Source organism: Balaenoptera physalus (genome assembly GCF_965194825.1).
Source record: "Balaenoptera physalus genome assembly, chromosome: 17".
Classification (NCBI taxonomy): Eukaryota; Metazoa; Chordata; class Mammalia; order Artiodactyla; family Balaenopteridae; genus Balaenoptera; species Balaenoptera physalus.
The window spans coordinates 82853786-82874696 of NC_138895.1; the positions used below are offsets into that span (position 1 = coordinate 82853786).

Here is a 20911-nt window from a genome sequence, read left to right on the forward strand (position 1 = left end):
TTTGATTATTTTCCCCATCAGGTATGCATTTTCTTTCTTTTCAAACTCAGGTATAACTTGTATACAACAAAGGCCACAGTTCTTAAGTGTAAAGGTCAGTATCCCTGCCTAACACGCCACCCCAATCAAGACACCGAGCAGATAACCCGCAGGCTCCAGTTCGCCAAAGGGGCCTCTCCTCTGACTTCCAGCCCAGATGACCTCTCCTCTGACTTCCAGCCCAGATGACTGTTTCTGAACTTCATACAGATGGGTCTTGTAAGAAGCACTCTTGTGTGTCTGGCATCTTTTGTGAACACGGTGTCTAAGACTCAGCCCTGTGGTCGTGTGTAGTAGTTTGTTCCTTTTTACTGTTGTGCAACATGCCCTTGTTGCATCTGTTCTGCTGTTAATGGGCAGGTGGGTTATCTCCAGTTCTTTTCCGTGTGGGCATGCGTATTCCCTTCTCTTAGGCAACAGATGGGGGCTGAAGGTGCTGCTTTCGGTTCTGGGGACACAGTAGCCAACCAGGCTTGATCTCTAGTCCCATGTTGCTATCGCTCTAGAAAACTTCAAACCTAAGGCTTTCAACTCAAAAGTCCTTTCCCCTTGCACTACACTGTCTTCAAATCTGGACTGTGGGAGACACATGGGAGGGATGTGGCCTGGCTGAGAGCAGAGGCCCCGTCTTGGATTCTCTGACCCCGTCTTGATGTTCATCTTTCATTCCTGCTGACTGGCGCTGCTGCAAGAGGGAAAACAGCTCAAACATTCATTTCCTTTCTCAGGACACAAAGCAGGCTTTATATACTCAAAACTTTCTCATTTTAAAATTAAAATCCTATCTTCAGCACAGCCCTGCATTAGAAAATGACTGTATGCATGGCAATAAAAATAAACAAGTAACACAGTTACTCTCTCTTTAAGCAGCACCCAATAGGAAAGAAAGTCCTCTCAGTGGACTGAGGTTCTAGTCAAGGCTGCCGGCTCTCTCTGGCCAGTTTGCAAGAGAGCTTTTACAGACGTGGATTCACAGGCACAGAGGCAACTCAGAAACCACTCGGGCTGCACTGAGATCAGAGAAGGGGGTGGGGACACCACAAAGACCCTTCGCTGTAGGTCACAGCTGTGTGCCCCAGGGCAAGAGCCTGCCGGCTGTGTGCCGATGGAGGGATGCATCTGAAGGATGCTTGACTCTCTAAAGTGCTCGATAAAAAGTAACCTCACACAGTGATGTAAGTCCTAAAACCGGAGGCTTCAATAAACAGCTATCGATTCTGATCTGTTAGAAAATATCTGGGAATCGCTACGGACAAAGCAACTTTAATTTTTCCAGTAAGAACGTGACTCTTCCACCCGGGTACAAGCTGACCTCACGGAAGGGCGCAGCAGGGCTGCTCCCAGCACAGTCCGAGGACCAGGGCGGGTCAGGAATGATTTGCTGTTACCAGGTCATGATGAGACAGAAACAGAGGATGAGCATCTTTAGACATTTCTAGAGCAGTCTGAAATAGTAATTTTTAGGTCTGTTGGAGCTCATAATAAAAGTTTGTATACCTTTTTAAAAATTTCCTTTTTCTAGTAACTGCTTTTTATTTTATTTTACTAGAGTATCAGGTCTACAGTGGTTTAGGAAAAAAAAATAGAAACGGGTCCTCCTTCACTGACAGCTTGAGAAGCCTGCACAGGGAAGCACCTGGGCCTAAAAGGCTCCATGTCCTGCACACAGATGCTGGCTCCTCGGGGAAACACGGTGGTTAGACACAGCCAGGGCCTTGTTAGCCAGCTGCTCAAAACAGCCTACCTAAGGGAGCCTTAACAACAGCAAAAACGAATTAAGGGGAAAAAAAACACAAAAAAACAAACAACGAATTAAGGTTCACTGATAACAAATCCAGTGAAAGGGTGTCCAGCTCCTGAGTGATACCAGCGACGCTCCTTTGCAGAATCCCTTCGACACTGGCTAAAAGCTCTCACCCCATCTATTACACTCATCTTGGGTTGGGAGCTGCCTGCAGGTATTCTGGGCGAGGTGTACGATCTAGGATTCTAGATTTTCATCAATGCAGCACTCCTGGCTGCTAAGGAGAACAAACTGAATGAGAGATTAAAAGCCCTTGGAAAAGTTAGTGGTGTATTCCTTATCTCTTCCACTGTTTACATGTTATATATTTAATCCTCCACTGAACCCTACGGAAAAGCATTCTTGCGTTTTACAGAGGAAATTATAATTATTTTACAGATTAACAAATCACAGCATAGAGAGGTTAAACAACTTACGTAGGGCCGCGGTAACTAGGATTTTGAAGTCTCCCCTAGCTGACTCCAGCGCCTAGGCTCCTGTACTCGGTGTGCCCTCACGCTGGCATGTTCTTCAGCTGCTCAGCCTGCCCTGACGGCCCTGCATGCTGGGCCTCCCCTGCGCTCCGTCCTGTCACAACCAGGGCTGACCTAGAGGGGCTGCATCTCAAGGACAGGAAGGATGGAGGGCCCGGGTGGTCATCCTGTGGCGGCCACGGGAAGGTTTTAAGTCAGAAAAGGCCAGGATCAGACCCGAGGTGTAGAAATGCCACCGTGGCTGTGGCATGAAACACAGCCTGGAGGGGACAGGATCTCACAGGCCCCGGCCTTTACATTTACTTGCCCCTGCCTCCTCACCTTCCCTCCCCTGGCAGCGGCGCTGTGGCTTGCCCACCCAGTTGCTTACGCCGGGGGTGGGCCCGTCCTGACGGCTCGCTTGCTCTCAGCCCCCCACCTACACCGGCTGCCTGACCAACGGCCAACGCAGATGGGGCAGGGATTATTCGACTGAGGACATCAACATTGTTTTGATCTTGAAACCATTAACAATGACAATAATAAATCACTCTTGCTTATGAAGATCGATAGGAAATTCTAATAAGACATCACGAACAAAAGACACCAGGACCTTCAAAGGATCATCAACCACGACTTAGTGGGGACTTGTCTCTCTGGAACACGGGTCCAGCATAAAACCAAGCAAAATGCTTCACGTAATTCATCACGTTAAGCCTTTTAAAAGCTTTAAAAAGGTTATTTTTAAAATAGAGAGCCAACATTATACTTAATGGAGAAAACTATTACGGACATTATCTTTAAAAATAAAAGCAGGCAAGAACCTATCTAATACAAAAGTTGGCAGGAGATGCTTCAGGGGCAATATGAGATACATAACTGAAAATGAAGAAAGAAAATGTTTTCTAAAAAGTGGTAACTGTGCATGAATAGAAAAAATCCAAGGAAATCAGTCAGAAAGATTTCATGGGATAAATATTGTTACATACAAGATAATTTTCTAAAAATCAACTGCATATGCATATATGGAAATAACAACTAAAAAGTTCAATGAAAATGAGATACCATTATCAGTGACGGGAAGCTCTAAATGAATGGGCAGCAATTTAATAAGGGAAGATATGGACTTAGAGAAAATTATAAAGTTACATGGGAGAAACAAAAGGGGTCAGGAACAAATGGAAATGTCCCAGGCTGAGGAGACAGGTACACTGAGGCTGTCACAGGACACAGCACTGACTGGACGCCCCGGGGGGAGTTCATTATACGACTTCATCAGTGGATTTTCAACGTGGCTTGGAAGCCATCTGGAGTGACAGAAATGATCTACGTATGGAGAATGGGTTATACGGACTTACGCATTTATCAAAACTCACCAAACTGTATGCTTAAGATCTGCGCAGGCCACTGTCTGTAAATTACCTCAATTAAAAGGAACAACCCCTACGGCTGGTGAGCCGGCAGCGTCTGGAGCCTGTGATTCAGAGTACCTGCCATCACTGGGAAGACGGAGCCTGGGCCCGGGCCAATCACCTTCCCCACTAGCAAGCTCTTCCCAAGGCATGAGCATACTTCCTGAGCCTGTCTGCCCTGCAAATTCCAATCTAGCTCGGGGCCTGGGCGCCAACACCATCCCGACTCCGAGCAGCACCCCCAGGCCCCCCTCCCGCTTCTCGCCGCCGGCTGTGCCCTGTCAGAGCGGCTCACAGCCGCGGCCTTCCTCCACTCTCAGGGCAATCATACACCAGACACTGGTATTTAAGTATATTAACTCGAGTTTGAAGAGTTTGTAACACTGCCTTTTTAAAATACAAATCCATGCGGGAAAGTACGCTATCTGGACAAAAGGTTAAAAGGTAGGGCTAGGGAACAGCAGCTGTATTCTTGGAACTGATATAATATCCAAACAGATTCGCTCAGATTAGTAAATAATAATAACCAATTTTTGCCGCTTGCCTTATAATCTCAAGATATGCTGATTTAAATAATTTAGAATTCTGATATGATGAAACTTTTGTTCAAAAGCGAACGGTTCACCGCGCCCAGCGCCATTCTGTATACGTCACAGTAAATGCACGTGTGGAGGAGCACCAGGCTGTGGGAGCGCCGAGCCGTGTGCAGCCGGGCACCCAGCACGGCTGGCAGAGTGGCGGGCACCAAAGGCCCCGGCTCGGCCAATGCTAGCCAGTGGTCTTGGGCAATTTCCTCATCTCTAAAATGAGGGTAATAAAGGACAGGTTCACATTCCTTTATCCTCGTTTCCAAAATCTAAAAGGTACTAAAAGACTGGTAAGTTTGTTTGTTTTTTTAAGCTTGAAGGAAACTAATTTTGTGGCAAAACCTGACCTGAACTGATGTGAGGGCTGTCTTTACAGCTGGTAATGTGAACACCTGTGTTTTGCTGTAAGAGTGTTAGTGCTTTTAACTCTGTATGCTATTGGAATACTTATATAATATACAGCATGTGCTTCATATTTTATTAACTTTCTTTTTTTTTTTTGGCCACACTGCAAGGTTTACGGGATCTTAGTTCCCTGACCAGGGATTGTACCTGGGCCCCGGCAGTGAAAGCGCTGAGTCCTAACCACTGGACCGCCAAGGGATTCCCTTCATTAACTTTCTAAAGCAAAAAAATAGTGTAGCACATAGAACCCTCAAGAGTTTCGGATAAAATATTTTGGACCTGTCTCTCCCCCACAGGGTGGTTATAAAGACTGAATGACTTTCTGTATGAGAAATACGTAGGATGGTCACCGACACGTGATAAGTATTTTGTACGATCTTAACCATTAAGCTGTGACGGGGCTGTGTGCATTAGTCCTGTCTGGCAGTTAACTGAGTGTGGAGTGTGTGTGATGTCTGCAGGCCTAAATTTTAAAAGAAAAAGAAAAGAAAGGTGAGAAAGTGCCTCCACCTAATATGATCTGCTCCCAGGTCCCCGTTCATGCCAAGACGGCCCTCATGCCCCCTGCAGCGAGGGCAGTGGCCACCCGGATAGGCTAAAATGCGCCTCACCAAACTTGTGCGCAGCTTGCTTTGTTTAATTTGAAACTACAGTCTTCAAAAAGAAAGCCCCGTATAAAGAGTGAAATCAGGATCACAGGTGATGAACCGCTGTCTTGTAAAACCACTGGTTGTTGATTTAATGTTTCTGTGCCTGTAGGACTCCCAGAGATGCCATGAACAGCATTGTATCCCCTCATCAGTGTCTGGTCCCTCAGCATAGAGGGTGACGTAGAGGCGGCCTCGGGATGTTTATGGTCAAAGCGTGAGGGAGCAGCTCTGGACCAGCCAGGTACGGGCTTTGCGGAAGCACTCCGAGTCCTGGCTCCGTCCAGCCTTTCTTCTCTTCAGGCTACTTCAGGAAGGCTGAAATAGCTGTGCAGGGTGACAGGGGAGGGGTCCTGAGGCTGAGGACCACGTGACACACACAGACCACTCTGTCACCGCTCCTCTACCCCCAGGGACTTCTGAGGGGCTGTCGACAAGAGTTGTCCCAGGAAGACATTTGCTGCCCGCAACCCCAGAGGCATGTGGCAGGAGGTCTGCATCTCTCAGACCTTGAACCAGAGGAGCCCAGGAAGGCAAGCCCGGGGCCCCCGGGCTGTCTAGCTATGTGCCCTGCAGTAGCGAGGCTAACTCAGTAGCGCTGAGTAGCGCTGAAGCGTTGCCTCTGGGGCAACGTCTTACGTGCAAGCTGACACTTCAGTGGGAGTTGTTTCTGTGTAAACGTGGCAGTAACACAAAACCACAGAAACGGTTCTACATCTGAGCCCATAATGCTACTACTGACATCCTAGAAATTTATCCTGAAAAAGTAATTCAAGAAAAGCGAACGACCCACTATTGCAAGTTTTAGGAAGCAGACGTAAAACAAAGGCTCCTGCTTTGGAAAAGATGAAGTCTGCGATCATGTGCAGTAGAGCCGACTCCAGAGGCTCAGGGGCGGAAGACCTTTCTGAGACTCAGTTACCAGAAACCTCTCCTCCTTCTCCAGCCAGCGCTGATCCTCTTCCATCTCCTGCTGCTGCCGGATCAGCCGCTCCTCCATCAGGTGGGTCGGCAACACCTGCCCGATGCCACGCAGGTCCAGTGTGGCAGAGTCCTGGAGGACGAGTTAAAAGGTCCACTCTCAGAAGGCTGTGTATGAGGCTCTTACTTTTTCTTTCTGTGTGTCTTTCCAAACAATTAAGCAAAATAGCAGGCGTGGTGGAAGTAGGGTCTCTTCTACTCTGCCGGCGGGAACAACTTTTCTGAGGGTTACAAGTTAACGTGTGTGAAACAGCTTTAAAAAGCATACAATTGTTCACTTGCAGGGACTACTCTAAAGAAGTAATCCAAGATACGAGGCAGAGAATGCATCATTAGTTAGAGCGAAAAAGTGGAAACAATCTGGAAGTAAAATAATGGGAGGAGGATTAAATACGACACACACATATTACGGAGTATAAAGCATGTTTACTCCAAGGAAAGGAGCTTGAAGAGCAGACAACTACAGTTGTTCTTGGATTCAAAGAAATGATTTTTAATATTATAGGAGTGGTTCTTGGTTTTACCACGAAAATTTAGTAAAAATTAACACGGTCCACAGAGCTGGAGGCTGTTTGTTCCTTGGCCTCATGTAGGGCTCTGCTTTTCAAATGAATGGGCTAATGATGGTAGCATCTCTCCATCGTTTAGCGAAGAAGATTCACAGACCCCGAGAGCATCTGATCCGAGAATGAGGGCATCTAAATTGAGAAATCTTAGCGTTTAGAAATCCTGTACCTTGGGCACAGACTCATCAGTTAACAACGCAAAGCCCAAGAACATCCAATTTACCTCCACGTTGGGCTGCCACATCGCTATCTCCTGTGGTCTGTGATTCCACGAATCTGTTTGGTCCAAAAGAGGTGCCTGACCTGGGTAGATGCTGCCAGCCATGGCTGTGATTCCATGTGAGCCAGGGTAGCCAGAGACCTGCGGGTGAGTGAAGCGGCCAGGTCACGGTCTGACACGGTACGACTTCTGCACAGTTCTGCTTTCCACGTGAAAGGAAGTAACTGAGATTACAGAGAATAATGTGGCAGCAGAATAACGGCTCCTCAAGGCTGTCCACGTCCTAATCCCTGGAACCTGTGTGAATATGGCAGCTTACATGCCAAAGGGACTGTGCAGATGTGATTATAAATTAGGAATCATTAGGTGGGGAGATTATCCTGGACGATCTGAGTGGACCCAATGTGATCATAAGGGTCCCTAAAAATGCAAGAGGGAAGCAGAAGGGGACAGAAAGGGGATGTGGCTACTGAAGAACAGTCAGAGAGATACTTGGGCTTTGAAGTGGAGGAAGGGGCCATGAGCTAAGGAATGCAGGTGCCTCTAGAAGCCGGTAAAGGCAAGGAAATGGACTCTCAACTGCAGCCTCGAGAAAGGTTGTCTGTTATGGCCACAGCAGCTAGCTAATGCAAATAGACACTAGGAAACCAGGAATTCTTCACTTTGGAATTTTACACTTATTACAATGCTGAGAGCAGACCATCCTCGGATGTAAAAGCAATGGGCTATAAACATGGCTAAGCCATCTCTCTACAAATCCCTTTCCTGCCCAACTCACTACTACTCCACCAGCAAAGAACAAACAAAACCCCCAAATGCTTGTCCTCTAGTGAACCAGGGTGGATGGTGAGAGAAGACAGGCCTTCACAGTCTAACAATGATGATGAAGGCAGAGAAAAACATTTAGTTGGCCACGGAGAAAAATTTCAAGGCAGAAGGAAAGTGAGAGGAATTTCTTTACATGGTTCTCCCTCAATCAAGAGAAAGAGAGACAAGGAATCAGTATCTGTTTCCCTAACTCATTAGGCTGGTACTGGGCAGCCAGGGTTGTCAGCTACTTTTTAAATGAGATAAAGCACAGCCAAATCCACATTTCCAAATTCCCTTCAACAAAGATTTCATGCATTGTTAGGTCTCTAGGCATTGATTTATACCAAAATTCCATACTGACAATATGTAATTACTACACTTTCAAATAAGATGTACAGGGAGTTCTCACAGTTTATTTGAATGAAAATATTTTAATAAAAAACTCTACTAAACATAAAATGCTGTATCAGCGACTATTTTTGGTCAGAAGGGATATATCACTGCCAGAGAACTTCTAGGAAGTTTCACAACAAAGAGATTTCAAATGATCTAAGGCAGTTTTCTATATGACACCAACGACGTGAAAGGATCAAATGAGCATTTCAAGCTGAAAAGGCCTACAGGAAGTGTCCCATAGCTGTTCTTATTTACAAGGTAAGGAAACGTGGGGCTTGGGAGAGGATCATTCATTTGTTCGATGAAAAAAATGAATGTTTTCATTTATAAATATATACAATATATACTTCCCCACCCCCAAATGTGCTGAAGAATAAAACCACACATCTTATAACGGTAATGAACGGTATACCTGGTAGTGATTGGTCTGTACCATGTGCTGTGGGCTGGGATGAAACCCTTCGCTGGACCTCGGACTAGGATAACCAGGTCTGCTGGGCTGTGAACAAATCAACAGAGCATCACATGAATAAGTATTCTGATGATTTTGGTAAATCCGCATTTTATTAAAAAGAATAGAAAAAGATAATTTTCTATAAGAGCTTAGTTGGAAAGAATGATAAAGGGTGTGAAGACATTTCCATGGGGGTAACAGTCTTTTCAACAAATAACGCTGGGACAACAGGATATCCACATGCGAAAAATGAAGCTGGACCCCTTCCTCACAACATACATAGAAATTAACTCAACATGGATCACATTTCTAAACGTGAGAGCTAAAACGATAAAACGCTTAGAAGAAAACACAGGAGTAAATCTCTGTGACCCTGGGTTAGGCCATGGTTTCTTAGGATGCCAAAAGCTCAGTCAACAAAAGAAAAGATAAACTGGACTTCATCAAAATTAAAAGTTTTGTGTTGCAAATGACAACATCAAGAAAGTGAAAAGACAACCCATGAATGGAAGAAAGTATCTGCAAATCATCTATCTGATAAGATTCATATCCAGAATATAGAAAGAACTCTTATAACTGAACAAGAAAATGACAAATAATCTAAGTAAACAGTGAGCAAAAGACCTGAGTAGACCCAAAGAAGATATACCAATGGCCAATAAGCACATAAGAAGATGCTCAATACCATTCAGCATCACGGAAATGCAAACCTGGAGGCTTTCCTTTCTGCTCCTCACCGGCTGGGAGCACGTGGGTGAACCAGCCGGATTCTATTTCCTCATCTATAGAACTGGGTTGACTTGGAGGGACCCTGAGGTCACTTCCAGCTCTAAAATCCTCATTGTTTGACACGTGAATTTAAAGTTCAGAGCAAAAAGAACGGTCTAGTCTGAAATGGAAGATAAGTCAATAAAGTCTCCTAAACCTGAGGGATTTAACAAAGTGGAAACTCAGGGCTCTCCAGGTGAATAAAGACCAGAATTGAAGGAAATAGACTTGGGGCCCAGCGAGCCCGGGGGAGGAAGGAAAACGCCTCAGTGCCCGTGTCGCTTTCCCGTGGACACAGGTGGTCCTGGATGAACACACACTCCGCTTCGGCTAAGTTCTGAGCGAGCCTGAGTCTCGAAACAGTGTCACCCCCTCTGCCTGGAATGCGTGCCGCCTCCTGTCCCGCGTCTCCCGCGTCACCCCTCCCTCTCCCTCCTGACACAGAAGCGTATCCCCCGCTCTCCTCCGAGCACGTGGACCGCAGCCACCCCTGCACTTGCTCCCGCCCTGCGGTGCGGGCCTGTTAAATAAGCCTCTGAGGGTGGGGAAGGCTCCCCCACCCCTTTAGCCCTGTCGCATTTCAGCCCCCAGGTGCAGTCTACTCCAAACTTAACTAAATGTGAGGACGGATCCCCAAGACCCCCCGAAAGAGTGAAGGGCATGAAGGGGGAGTCACGGGCTTTGCTTGTGTGCTAGGGTGGCAATTTTGTTCCATGAAGCCCTAGGGACTACTCTTCAGATTTATATTTTTAAAGGTTTCATTTAACCAAGTGGTTAAAAAGAGGCAAAAATGTTTGACTATCTCTGTACTCTGACATTTCAGTGGCCACAGCCGTATTAAAGGTGTGTGTTAATATGTATGCATTACAATGGTCGTACGGCAAAGGCTTCCTGGAGTCCAAGTACGGGAGGGTGCAGACCCAGGAATTAGGACAGTATTCACAGCTATCTGACAGGTGGACAGTTGTGTCTGCTGGCTTACATTTTGGAGGTGGCAGGTAAGTAACACAGGCAAAAATAAAAACTTTTACTCAATGTGTCCTACGTGTAGAGCAAGGTGTTGTATGTACAATCTGATAAGTCTGAGAGCAATGCTACAAAGAAGTATTATCACCCCACCTTACAGAGGAGAAAACAGAGGCTCAGAGAGGTCAGGCGATGCGAACAGGCTGCACAGCTGGTAGTGGCAGAACTGCCCGCCTCCAGAGTCTGCTGTGCTGTGCTGCTACTCTATGACAAGCACACTGTGACTCACCCAATAAAAGGGGAATTACAAAAGGAACGACCAAAGAACGGCAAAATCTCCACAGAACATCCTCCAGTGGCTCAAATACTCACATGGGTAGCAAACGGTAACACTTGTAAGGTTCCATTTCAAAATAAAGATAACAGATAAAAACATGAAAACATGTCTTACAGAAGACGAAACGACTGCACCAAGAACACCACAAAATGGAACTTTGTTAGCCACCCGCTGTGGAGAGCACGGACGTATTGCTAAAAGTTCTGTTTTCCTCCTCTAGAAGCACAGACTCAGCGTGGTGGCCAAGAGGGCAGGCCAGGAAATGGCCAGCGCCGGGCCGGGGCAACTCGCCCACTGTGCCTCAACAGTGAAGTGGGGACAGGGCTGCCACGAAGATCGAATGAGCTGAGCTGGGCTGAGGTATCCAGACGTGTCACCTGCTACTAAGTACAAGGTTTAGCAGGGTGATTGCACCTCCTCCTCAAAGACAGAAACTTGGATTTTCATGAAGCAAACTATGGAGCTAGGGGAGTTTTTGTCGAAAGCCTCCCAAGTGAGGAGGAAGAAAAAGGAAAACCCAAGACATCCTACACTCGTGGTCCTCAGCTGGATGGCAGTGCCCCCGATGGGGGCCTAGGGTACTGAGAGGGCGCTCCTGCTGCCTGCAGGGCCCGGCACTGAGGGTGGCAGGCAGGCGGGAGGGACAGCGGGGCTGAACAGCAGGGCCCGTGCTACGTTCAGATCTTTCTCCACCTTACACAGGTAAAACAACAACAAGGAGCCCTATAGTCTGAACTGAGAACCAACTCCGCCTGACATACAAACACAAATGATATTCTGCATAGTTTATCAGACACTGAACTTTCCGGAAGAGCAACTACTGTGAATACTGATGGACAATTTTACTTGGTTTCGTTTGAACTTTACCAAGATTTTTCACCCTTCTAGAAAATCACATCATCAAGACGAATGAGATCCACAGTCAGCTGTGGCTGCAGGGCCTGCGTGCGTAGCTGCTGTATCCAGGGCAAGCCTACCACACACAGGTGTGGGCACCTGGCTCCTCCACCACACCTCCCAGTGTAATTATACCGGAGTATTTTATACAGGTGTGTGCGTAATGCTAGTAGAAGTTACTTTTATTTCTCTTGTATAGTTCACAGTCTCTTGGCAGTATTGGTATCTTGAAATTATTAAGTCATTTTATAACCTATGTATTTTATTTTAGGATTAGTAAATGGGGCATTATAAAATATTTTTTATATAAATGGAATGCTGGGTCTGATCAGGGCTGAGAAACACTATGCTGAGGCAGCTATTCTCAGGACCCCTTTACATTCTCAGAAATTACTGAGGCCTCCACGAGCCTTTGCTTATCTGGAATATATCTACCAATATTTACATTATTAGAAATGAAAACATCCAGCATCTGCATATATATACTAATGTAGGTGATCTTCTACCCATTAAATTTTTTTTTTTTTTTTGGCCGCACTGCGCGGCTTGTGGGATCTTAGTGGGGTCTCAGTTCCCTGACCAGAGATTGAACCTGGGCCCTCGGCAATGGAAGACCTGAGTCCTAACCACTGGACTGCTGGGGAATTCTCTCTACCCATTAAAATTTTAATCTGGGGACTTCCCTGGTGGCACAGTGGTTAAGAATCCACCTGCCAATGCAGGCGACATGGGTTCGAGCCCTTGTCCGGGAGGATCCCACATGCCATGGAGCAACTAAGCCCGTGCACCACAACTACTGAGCCTGTGCTCTAGAGCCCACGAGCCACAACTACTGAGCCCGCGAGCCACAACTACTGAGCCCACATGCCGCATCTACTGAAGCCCGCGTGCCTAGAGCCCGTGCTCCACGACAAGAGAAGCCACTGCAATGAGAAGCTTGCACACCGCGACGAAGAGTAGCCCCCACTCGCCACAACTAGAGAAAGCCCGTGCGCAGCAATGAAGACCCAATGCAGCCAAAAATAAATAAATAAATAAAAATTTTTTTAAAATCTGGGGGCTGCCAACCTTTTAATTTGGGGATCAAAGAGTAAATATTTTATTTATTTGGTCACGCCATGCAGCTTGCGGGATCTTAGTTCCCTGACCAGGGATTGAACCTGTACCCTCAGCAGTGAAAGCGTGGAGTCCTAACCACTGGACCGCCAGGGAATTCCCAAAGAGTAAATATTTTAATCTTTTTGAGCCATACTGTAACGGAACCACTCAAGTCCGTCTGTGTAGGGGGTACCCAGCCATGGACAACACACAAGCCAAGGGGGCAGTTCATGCAATAAAACGTTCATCAACAGAAACAGGCAGTGGGGTATAGTCTGCTGACTCATTCTGAAGGGTAGAACCATCTCTGACTACAGAAAAGAGCTTCAAAATATACACGTTGAAAACATCCTAAAGAAAGAAATGTGAGGATATTTAAAAATTTAAGCAGAACTCACCCTTGTTCTGTAAACAAAGAAGCCTAACCATCTCCATCTCCGCCCATGAACTTAATATCATAGCCTTCAAAACTCAGCCACATGAAAATTATTAAAAATCATACAGATTGAGATACGTAATCATGTTTAGATGGAAAAGGTTAATTCTGTGAGTTTTAGGGGAATGCTGCATCATTTGTGCTAATCACCAACTATGTAGAGTTCCTTACACTCCTGTGACTAAAAAAAGTGCTGTGAATGCATTATCTCATTTGGTCTTCACAACACCCCTAAGAGGTGGGGAACACTAGTACCCTCACTTCACAGATGAGGAAAGTGAGGCTGGGAACAGGAAGGTAACCCACCTGCTCATCAGAGCCACCTGTGAACAGATCCACTTGGTTTCCAGGCCTGAGAAATTAACTTCAAGACTCTCTGGTGCTGGACCCTTCCACAATAGTTAGTGAGGAAACAGGCAAACCCGTGTATACAAGGTGGAGGCCGCAGATGCTGGGGTGCATAGGTTTTCGGTGGGTAACTAGGGACTTCGTTGTTGTTGTAACACGAGGAGAGACAGAGAAATGTTGTGGTCTCAGCACTAACCAGCTCAGAGTAACACCAAGAGAACGGACCACAGGCCCTCCTCCTTCTCTGGGCCTCAGTTTTCCCACTGGTGGAGGAAGCCAGACTACAGAACCCTTCACCTCTAAAATTCTGAAGAACTGGGTCAGTCACCTGTGTTCACTTTCAATGTGTAATAATATTTACTGTAATAGTTTAAAACAATGGCCGAGAAAACAGATTTCAGGCATCATGATAAAAAAAATGGGTACAATATTTAAATAGCACTTTTTGTTAACAGATTTCTGAACATTTTTCAAAAAGAAAATGAAGTAAAGAATTGTCAGAGTTCCTTTAATATATTTTTAGCTAATCAAATATAAAGTAGCAGGTAACTATTAACTGCAAAAAAGCCTATTATCTATTTACCATCCAGAAAATGATCTGAACTGGATTATTCATGGCAAATAAGCCACTGTGTGAAAATACCATCCTGTCAAAAGCAAAAGGAGAACAAAGAACCCTAACCTGAGGAGAGTGTTTAGGGCCACCTGTGTCCAGCCCCAGCCCGGCTGAGCAAGAGGGGAAGGCTCTGGCCGCCTGCGGAAGGCCGGAAGGAGGGAAGGACGGAGGGCAGGGCTGCGATGCTGCTGGCAGACCTCCCCACGCTGACAACCCGGATGCCGGCCACAGATGAGAAAAAGGCAGAAAATGTGCACCAGGTTCTCAGCAAAACAAAACAAAGCCCAAAAGGAACCGGGTCAGGTGGAAGTTGACTCCTTTCAAAATAAAGCAAAACGTAAAGCGTTCTTGGCTTGGTTATAGTCTATCTGATCATCAGGACGGTCCCTGACGCCAGCAGAGAGAAACCTCCCCGAGCCGGGCGTGCTCACTTAAGTCTGATGATGGGGGCGTGGTGGGGGGGGATTGGAAGGTCAGGCCTAATCCAATCACTCATGATTTCGAACAGCCCAGAGCTGCAAAATTTGGGAAACGGGTGCACGTTGGGGTGGTATGCGGCGGGGTGAACAAGGAACAGAAGTTGCAGTGATTACTCTTAGAATAACCCGCCATTTGGTTTTCTCCCCACAGACATAAACCTCCCTACAGCATAAACCTCAAAAGTTAGTAGGCATAATGCCAGAGATGGGGTGGGGGCCTTTGCTACCTTGGGTGGTGCTTCGTCGGACCCTCCGGAGTCCCAGGACACTGTGACCTGCCTTCTGGACTCCATCCTCATCCGTTCTTCTTGCTGGACCTTCTCCTCCTCCAGGATTGTGCTAGAGAGACAACAGAGTATGTAAGGGGAGCTGACACCGGGGGAGCTCGCACACACCAGACCCCACCCTGACATACCCGAGGAGCCCCGCGGGTGGCGGCGGAGGCCAATAAAGAAAGGGAAAGAGGATCGGGTTTCTAACTTCACAAAAGGGTTCCAGAATAGCCTTGATGCTTGCAAGGGGCACAGCTTCAGGTAAGGGAAGGACAGCGGGCAACACGAGGAGGAGCTGGGAAACCAAAGAGGGGCCAGGATGGACGGTTCGGACGCCGGCTTCCTTTAAGCAGCAGAGTTTCCCTGAGCAAATCCCGAGCAGCGCTCCGCACAGCACAGACCCAGCCCTCACAGTGTCACCACATCAGCACAGCGACCGACCAAACAGCCATCCGGCCCAACGCTCCCCAAACGGCTCACGACCTCCTATCAACTTTCACTTTAAGCGGCCCTTTGCCTCATCAGGGGGGAAGGAAATGCAACAGTATCTACAAGCACTTCTGAAACTCCTGCCGGCTTGAAACTGGCAACTCCGCACCGGGTCACGCGGCTACTTACCCGCCGGGCTGCTTAGGGCTCCGCACCTGGGCTCTGGGCCATCGCGGGAGCGGCCACCGCCCTCTGCTGCCCGCCCGCCCGCTGCCCCGCCGCCGCGTCCTGGGGCTTCCCAGTCCCAGCCTCCTGGTGGAGGGCAGCAGAGAACCTCCCAGCGCCAGCAGCTCATGAGAGAGTGAGGTCAGCGGCCCCAGAGCCTTTCTTTCTAATCTGGGAATCCAGCTCGACTGTTTCCAGGAGACATTCCTGCTGCCTGGAGGCGAGGGCAGGCCGTTTCTCACGCAGCTGCACTCATGCAACTTACAGCAGCAGAGGACACACAGAATTCATCTCGTAACTGCCCTGAGTCAGCAAGCCCTTACTCCAGATGCGAGTTTTGTTTTGTTTTGTTTTTAAGGAAAGGGAACGCTTCCCTCAATGACCACATCAACACTTTAGAGAAAAGCAACCCCCTCCTCAAAATATGATTTCGTTTTTCTTCTCACTCCATCTAAACAATCATGGCTGAGAAAACAGCACAACGCTTCAACAACGGTGCAGGCTCTGGCGGCACCCTCGAGGCTGGCCAGATGCACGCCGAGCCAGAGCCGTCGGGACCCTGGCCTCAGGTCCCACGATTCACAGGTCAAGTGCGTGCGACAGCCTGTTTGCTTGGCCTTTGCCCGCGTTGGGCTGAGAGCTGCCCCCTTCCACGTGCCCAGAACCAGCACAGACCCTGGACCACAGTCTGCCTGAGTGGTGACAGGGGAGTGAAGCCGCCATCAGCCGAGCACGGGCACTGGCTGGTGATGAAGACCGGTCACCACCTCCCCGTGCCTCGCAGGGGACGGGTGCAGGCTGCCGGGAGGGTGGCCGCTGGGAGCAGGGGTTCAGACAGACCCCTGGCCGGAGAGAGGGCTGCCCCCGATTAGGAGCTTTTCAGCGCCCTGCTCTCAATCACCTGGCCCTCAAAACAAGTAACAGACTCCAAGTCAGAATTTCCAAAAACTGCGTAGTTTTAAACAACTGAAAAGTCCATAACAATCAGGAAAAAATCAAGTAAAAAAAACTGTCCTTATTTCTAACTTCTTCAAATCATTAAAATAAAGGCAAGCTATGAGAAGGCCAAGCGTGACATGTTCTTTAAGGCAATGGAACTCTATTTTAGATAGGTCTCACGAAGGCAATTTATTTCACATGGGCTGTTTCGTGAACTGGGCCACCCTGACCTGAAGGTTACTGCTCCCCACAAACACCTCCAAATAGGTCATGGGAGGCCCTGCACAAGGAGACCCTCTTGGGCTCCACCTGCCCTGATCCTTCGCCCACACTCACTGTCCCCTGTTCTCTGACCCACTGATTCACTGTCTGACTCCTCCCTCTCGGCCCTGCATCACCTGCTACCACTGGACACGGAACGCAGGGGTAATCGGGAAGCGAGTTCCTCAGTATCATTCCAAAAAATAACATGTCAAAACGCTTCAGAGAAAACATAATTTGTTGCTCAGAGTAGTGCAGAATATAAATAACTCATGAAGTATCTGTTTTTACAATGGGAAGGCTCTTCCATAGATGGAGTAAGAGGGCCCATGGAGACAGTTCTGAACTTTCCTCCTTACAGCTGCTGAGGAACCCAGAGCAAAAAACTGGAATGTGCAGAGTGTCAAGGAGGTCAAATTTAAACATATTTTCCCAAAGTCCAAGTATTTTTAGTAGCAATACATTCTGTTTGAAAGCTTTTAGCTGCCTAATGTGAACTGGCAATGAGCCCTCATGCTTCTTCCTGGGATGGTGGTTTCTAAGTCTCACACTCACCAAGAGATGAAACTATAAGAGCTAATAAGACTTTCCATTTAACAAACGTTAGAACATGTAAGAATCATTCTTTGTTTATCCATGAGCCCCATCTAGGAAGAGAATTGGGAAGAGGGGAAAGGAGTATTTATTTAATGTTAGTTTTATTTTTTATCACTACTTCCCTCACTTTAGGAGAAAAAGTCATCAAAGTAATCAATTCACAGTAAAGGACATAAAAACTTGCAAGCATGCGTCGACTCTTCTCGGCCTGTGGCACTCCCTGTGAAACCTGGTCTCCGGGGCTCCACAAGCTGGTATGGAGAGGTCTCACTAAATTTCCGTTCTGGAGCAGCAAGACGTGATTTTACTTCTAAGGTATTTTCATAGAGAGCAATAAAGTGGTCTAATAGCGTCTTCGTTTCCAGTACCAAGCTAAGATTCGGAAGCAAATCTCCAACACAGACAAGATTTAGAGTGGACGGGGCGATCAGTCCGAGTGGGTGACCAGCTGTTCCCGCTGTCCCAGCAGAAAGGGCACCAGCTACGAGCAGCACCTTCACTGAGCTGGGCAGCAGGGCCCATTTCAACTTGTGTCCTCCTTCATAAATGGGAACGATACTGCCTGTCCTATCCACTGTTAGGATGGAGAAATAAAGTCGGTGAAAAAACCCAGTAAGACTTTTCTAAGTAAATGCTACCTAGTTCTGTACTTTTACCTGCCTTATGTTTTTTTAAATCTATTTCATTTCTGTAGCATTTTTCCTGAGAATGATTATAGTAATACTATTCTTTTCTTTGAAACTACATTTCTTCTATGCTTGAAAAACTTTTTAAAAGAAGATTGGACTTTGATCACCTAAACATAATAATTTTATGATGACATCACAAAATTTGCTTTGGACAGAAAATCAGTCTGGATTCATAGCTACTTAGGCTAATTTGAAAAACATCCAGAGAAAGAGCAGCAAGAAACTGGATGAAAAAAAAAGCCACGAGGGAAATGGCTTGTTTTGGCAAGTTCATGGGAATGCCAGCTTTGAAACACGATCTCTTCTAAGTACCCAACATCGCCTCACCACAAAGGAATGGAGCTGACCCTTCAACAACCCCCCTTGGTATCTTCGCAGAAAACAAGGCTTGAGACAAAGCTGGGACGGCACCTCCGCAGCGGGCAGTGACCAGTGCTGCAGCACATGCCTCCCTCCTTCTTCTCTTATAAACACGCACAGCAGACGGAACATCTCGCTTCACGAATACAACAAAACTGCATCTCTCTTTACTTATTATGTATCTCAAACCGCAGGAAATAACGCACTTTTGTTTGGTTATGGTGTTACACATCTCAAAATTATTTAAAAAAAGTGATTTCTACTAAAATCTTACTTTAGAATGGTGACCTCTTTGTATTTCTGGCAAGTTAGAGAAGCTCCTATTTGACCAATCCTCTTGCAGATAGCAACTACAGACTAGGACAGAAGAAACAGCCCTGTGACAGCACAAAGCAGTTAGGCTCTGGACGGAGCTGCCACTAGGAGGAAGGGAACGGCACTGGGTGAGTCCCCAATTTAATGGCCACTAGCCAGAAAGCCAGCCCCAGTCTTACTGGTTTGAAGAACCAGAGGACTGAATTTGGGTCGCCTCAGCTGGTGGAAAGTGAGGGGGGAAATCCCAGGAAGAAGAGAGCCAGGGAGAGGTACCGCAAATTCTGAGTATAAATGCTGCCTGAATCACTAGCTGACCCCTGTACTATGCACATATAGGGCATAGGCTGAACTCAGCTGAATCGGGATTCGAGCTCACAGAATGGAGAGAGTTTGCAATATGAGACCTGCCAAGTTAGCTGCCTGCTAAACCCAACCAACCAACCAACAAACCAACCAACCAACCACTCTTCAGAGGAATAATACTGAATCCAGAGTTTCTGCAACCTATCAGTCACAATGTCCACAACATAATCTAAAATCACTTGATGTACAAATAAACATTAAAATGTAATCCACTCTCAAGAGGAAAAGAAATCTAAAGGAAGCTGACTCCAATGGTTACTCAGAAGTTGTAATTAGCAAGCAAGGACTCTGAAGAGCTATTATTATATTCAAGGACATAAAGGAAAATTTGGTCATATTTAATGAAAAGATAGGAAATGCCAGCAGAGAAACAAAAGGTATAAAAAAGAGCCAAATGAAAATTCCTAATGAAAAATAAAATATCTGAAATAAAATCTCCACAGAATTGGATGATCAGTGGGATGGAGATGAGAGAAGAGTCAGGAAAATTAAAGATAAATCAATAAAATTATCCAATCTGAAGAACTTAGAGAAAAAAGATTGGGGGAAAACAGAAAAAGAACAGAGCCCCTGGAACCTGAAGGACACTATCAAAAGATTTAACATACATGGAACTAGAGTTTTAGAAGAGAGAAAATGGAGTGGAAAAAATATCTGAAGAAATAATGGTCAAGAACATACATTTACAGATTCAAGAGGTTCAGTGAAGCCCAAATATGATCAATACAACAAAAACCACACCCAAGCACATCCTAGTTATAAACTGCTGAAAACCAAAGATAAAATCATGGAAGAAGCCAGAAAAAATGACACATTACATACAGAAGAGTAATAATTTAAAAGGCCAGTGACTTCTCATTAGAAATAACAGAGGCCAGAAGATAATGAAAGAAAGCTTTAAGGTGCTGAAAGAAAGAAAAAAAAAAAAAAAGAAAAAGAAAAATGCTGTCAACTCAGAGTTCTATATCCAGTGTAATGAAGTTCAATTCATTTTCAGATTAAAAAAAAAAAAACCCAAAACTAATCAACAGGCCCACACCACAAGAAATGTTAAAGAAGTTCTTCAGACAGATGGGAAAACCAAATGGAAGAAAGATCTTTAGGAAAGAATAAAGAGCACTGTATGGGGTTAAATATAAAAGATTTTCCCCTTACCTTCCTCAAAACACTATTAAAAACACAAAGTGTAATCTTACTTTATGAGGTTACTACCATATATGAATATAATATACACGACATCTAGAGCAAAAACGACTAAGGTGATGGTAAATGAAGCTTCCACACTTTAAGTGAAATACAGTTATTAACTCTCAGTAGACGGTGCAAAGTTAACGATGTATAATGTAACACTTGGAGCAATCACTAAAAATACAATGTAAAAGGTATTTCTAAAATGCAAATCTGGGGGGTTGAGAGGAAGAGGTGCAGAAGGTAAGCCAGTGGCTTCTCAGCACCAAACCCTCTTCATGAGAACCGACCCGCTGCCACGGGGGCTGCCGCTCCCTCCCCTCTAAGCTCAGGTGCCCGGAGACTGGGCTGAGACGGAGCCAGCGCTGCTCCACTCGTTCCCTGCATCCCTGCATCAACCTCGCCGCCCCGTCCCTCTGTAACCTGAAGAGGGACGGGCCACCTACAGCCTCTGGCCCTTCACTGTCCAGAGGGGAGGACAGACATTCATGGTTACTCCACTCTTCCCCCATGTTTTTAGGGGTAATAACCCTGGAGACAAAATTTAGGGAAGGG

General features: G+C 46.4%; 1 protein-coding gene and 1 long non-coding RNA gene across 25 annotated transcripts in view; one reads left to right on the forward strand and one right to left on the reverse strand.

Annotated features, from left to right (window-relative positions):
- The window catches only part of LOC309646997, a 404605-nt gene that overhangs the window by 207171 nt on the left and 176523 nt on the right, over positions 1-20911 (forward strand). The window lies entirely within an intron of this gene.
- The window catches only part of PTK2 (protein tyrosine kinase 2), a 254441-nt gene that overhangs the window by 24578 nt on the left and 208952 nt on the right, over positions 1-20911 (reverse strand). For 19 of the 24 annotated variants that reach the window (XM_082433792.1, XM_082433790.1, XM_082433804.1 and 16 more), the window contains 4 exons: positions 14946-15057; positions 8732-8818; positions 7117-7254; positions 6269-6400 (listed from right to left, as the gene is read on the reverse strand). In XM_082433792.1, coding sequence (XP_082289918.1) covers positions 6269-6400; positions 7117-7254; positions 8732-8818; positions 14946-15057 — 469 coding nt within the window. Of the gene's footprint in view, positions 1-6268; positions 6401-6448; positions 7026-7116; positions 7255-8731; positions 8819-14945; positions 15058-15402; positions 15525-15608; positions 15829-20911 lie in introns of those variants that run through there. The other 5 variants (XM_082433798.1, XM_082433797.1, XM_082433795.1 and 2 more) reach the window with 5 other exon arrangements.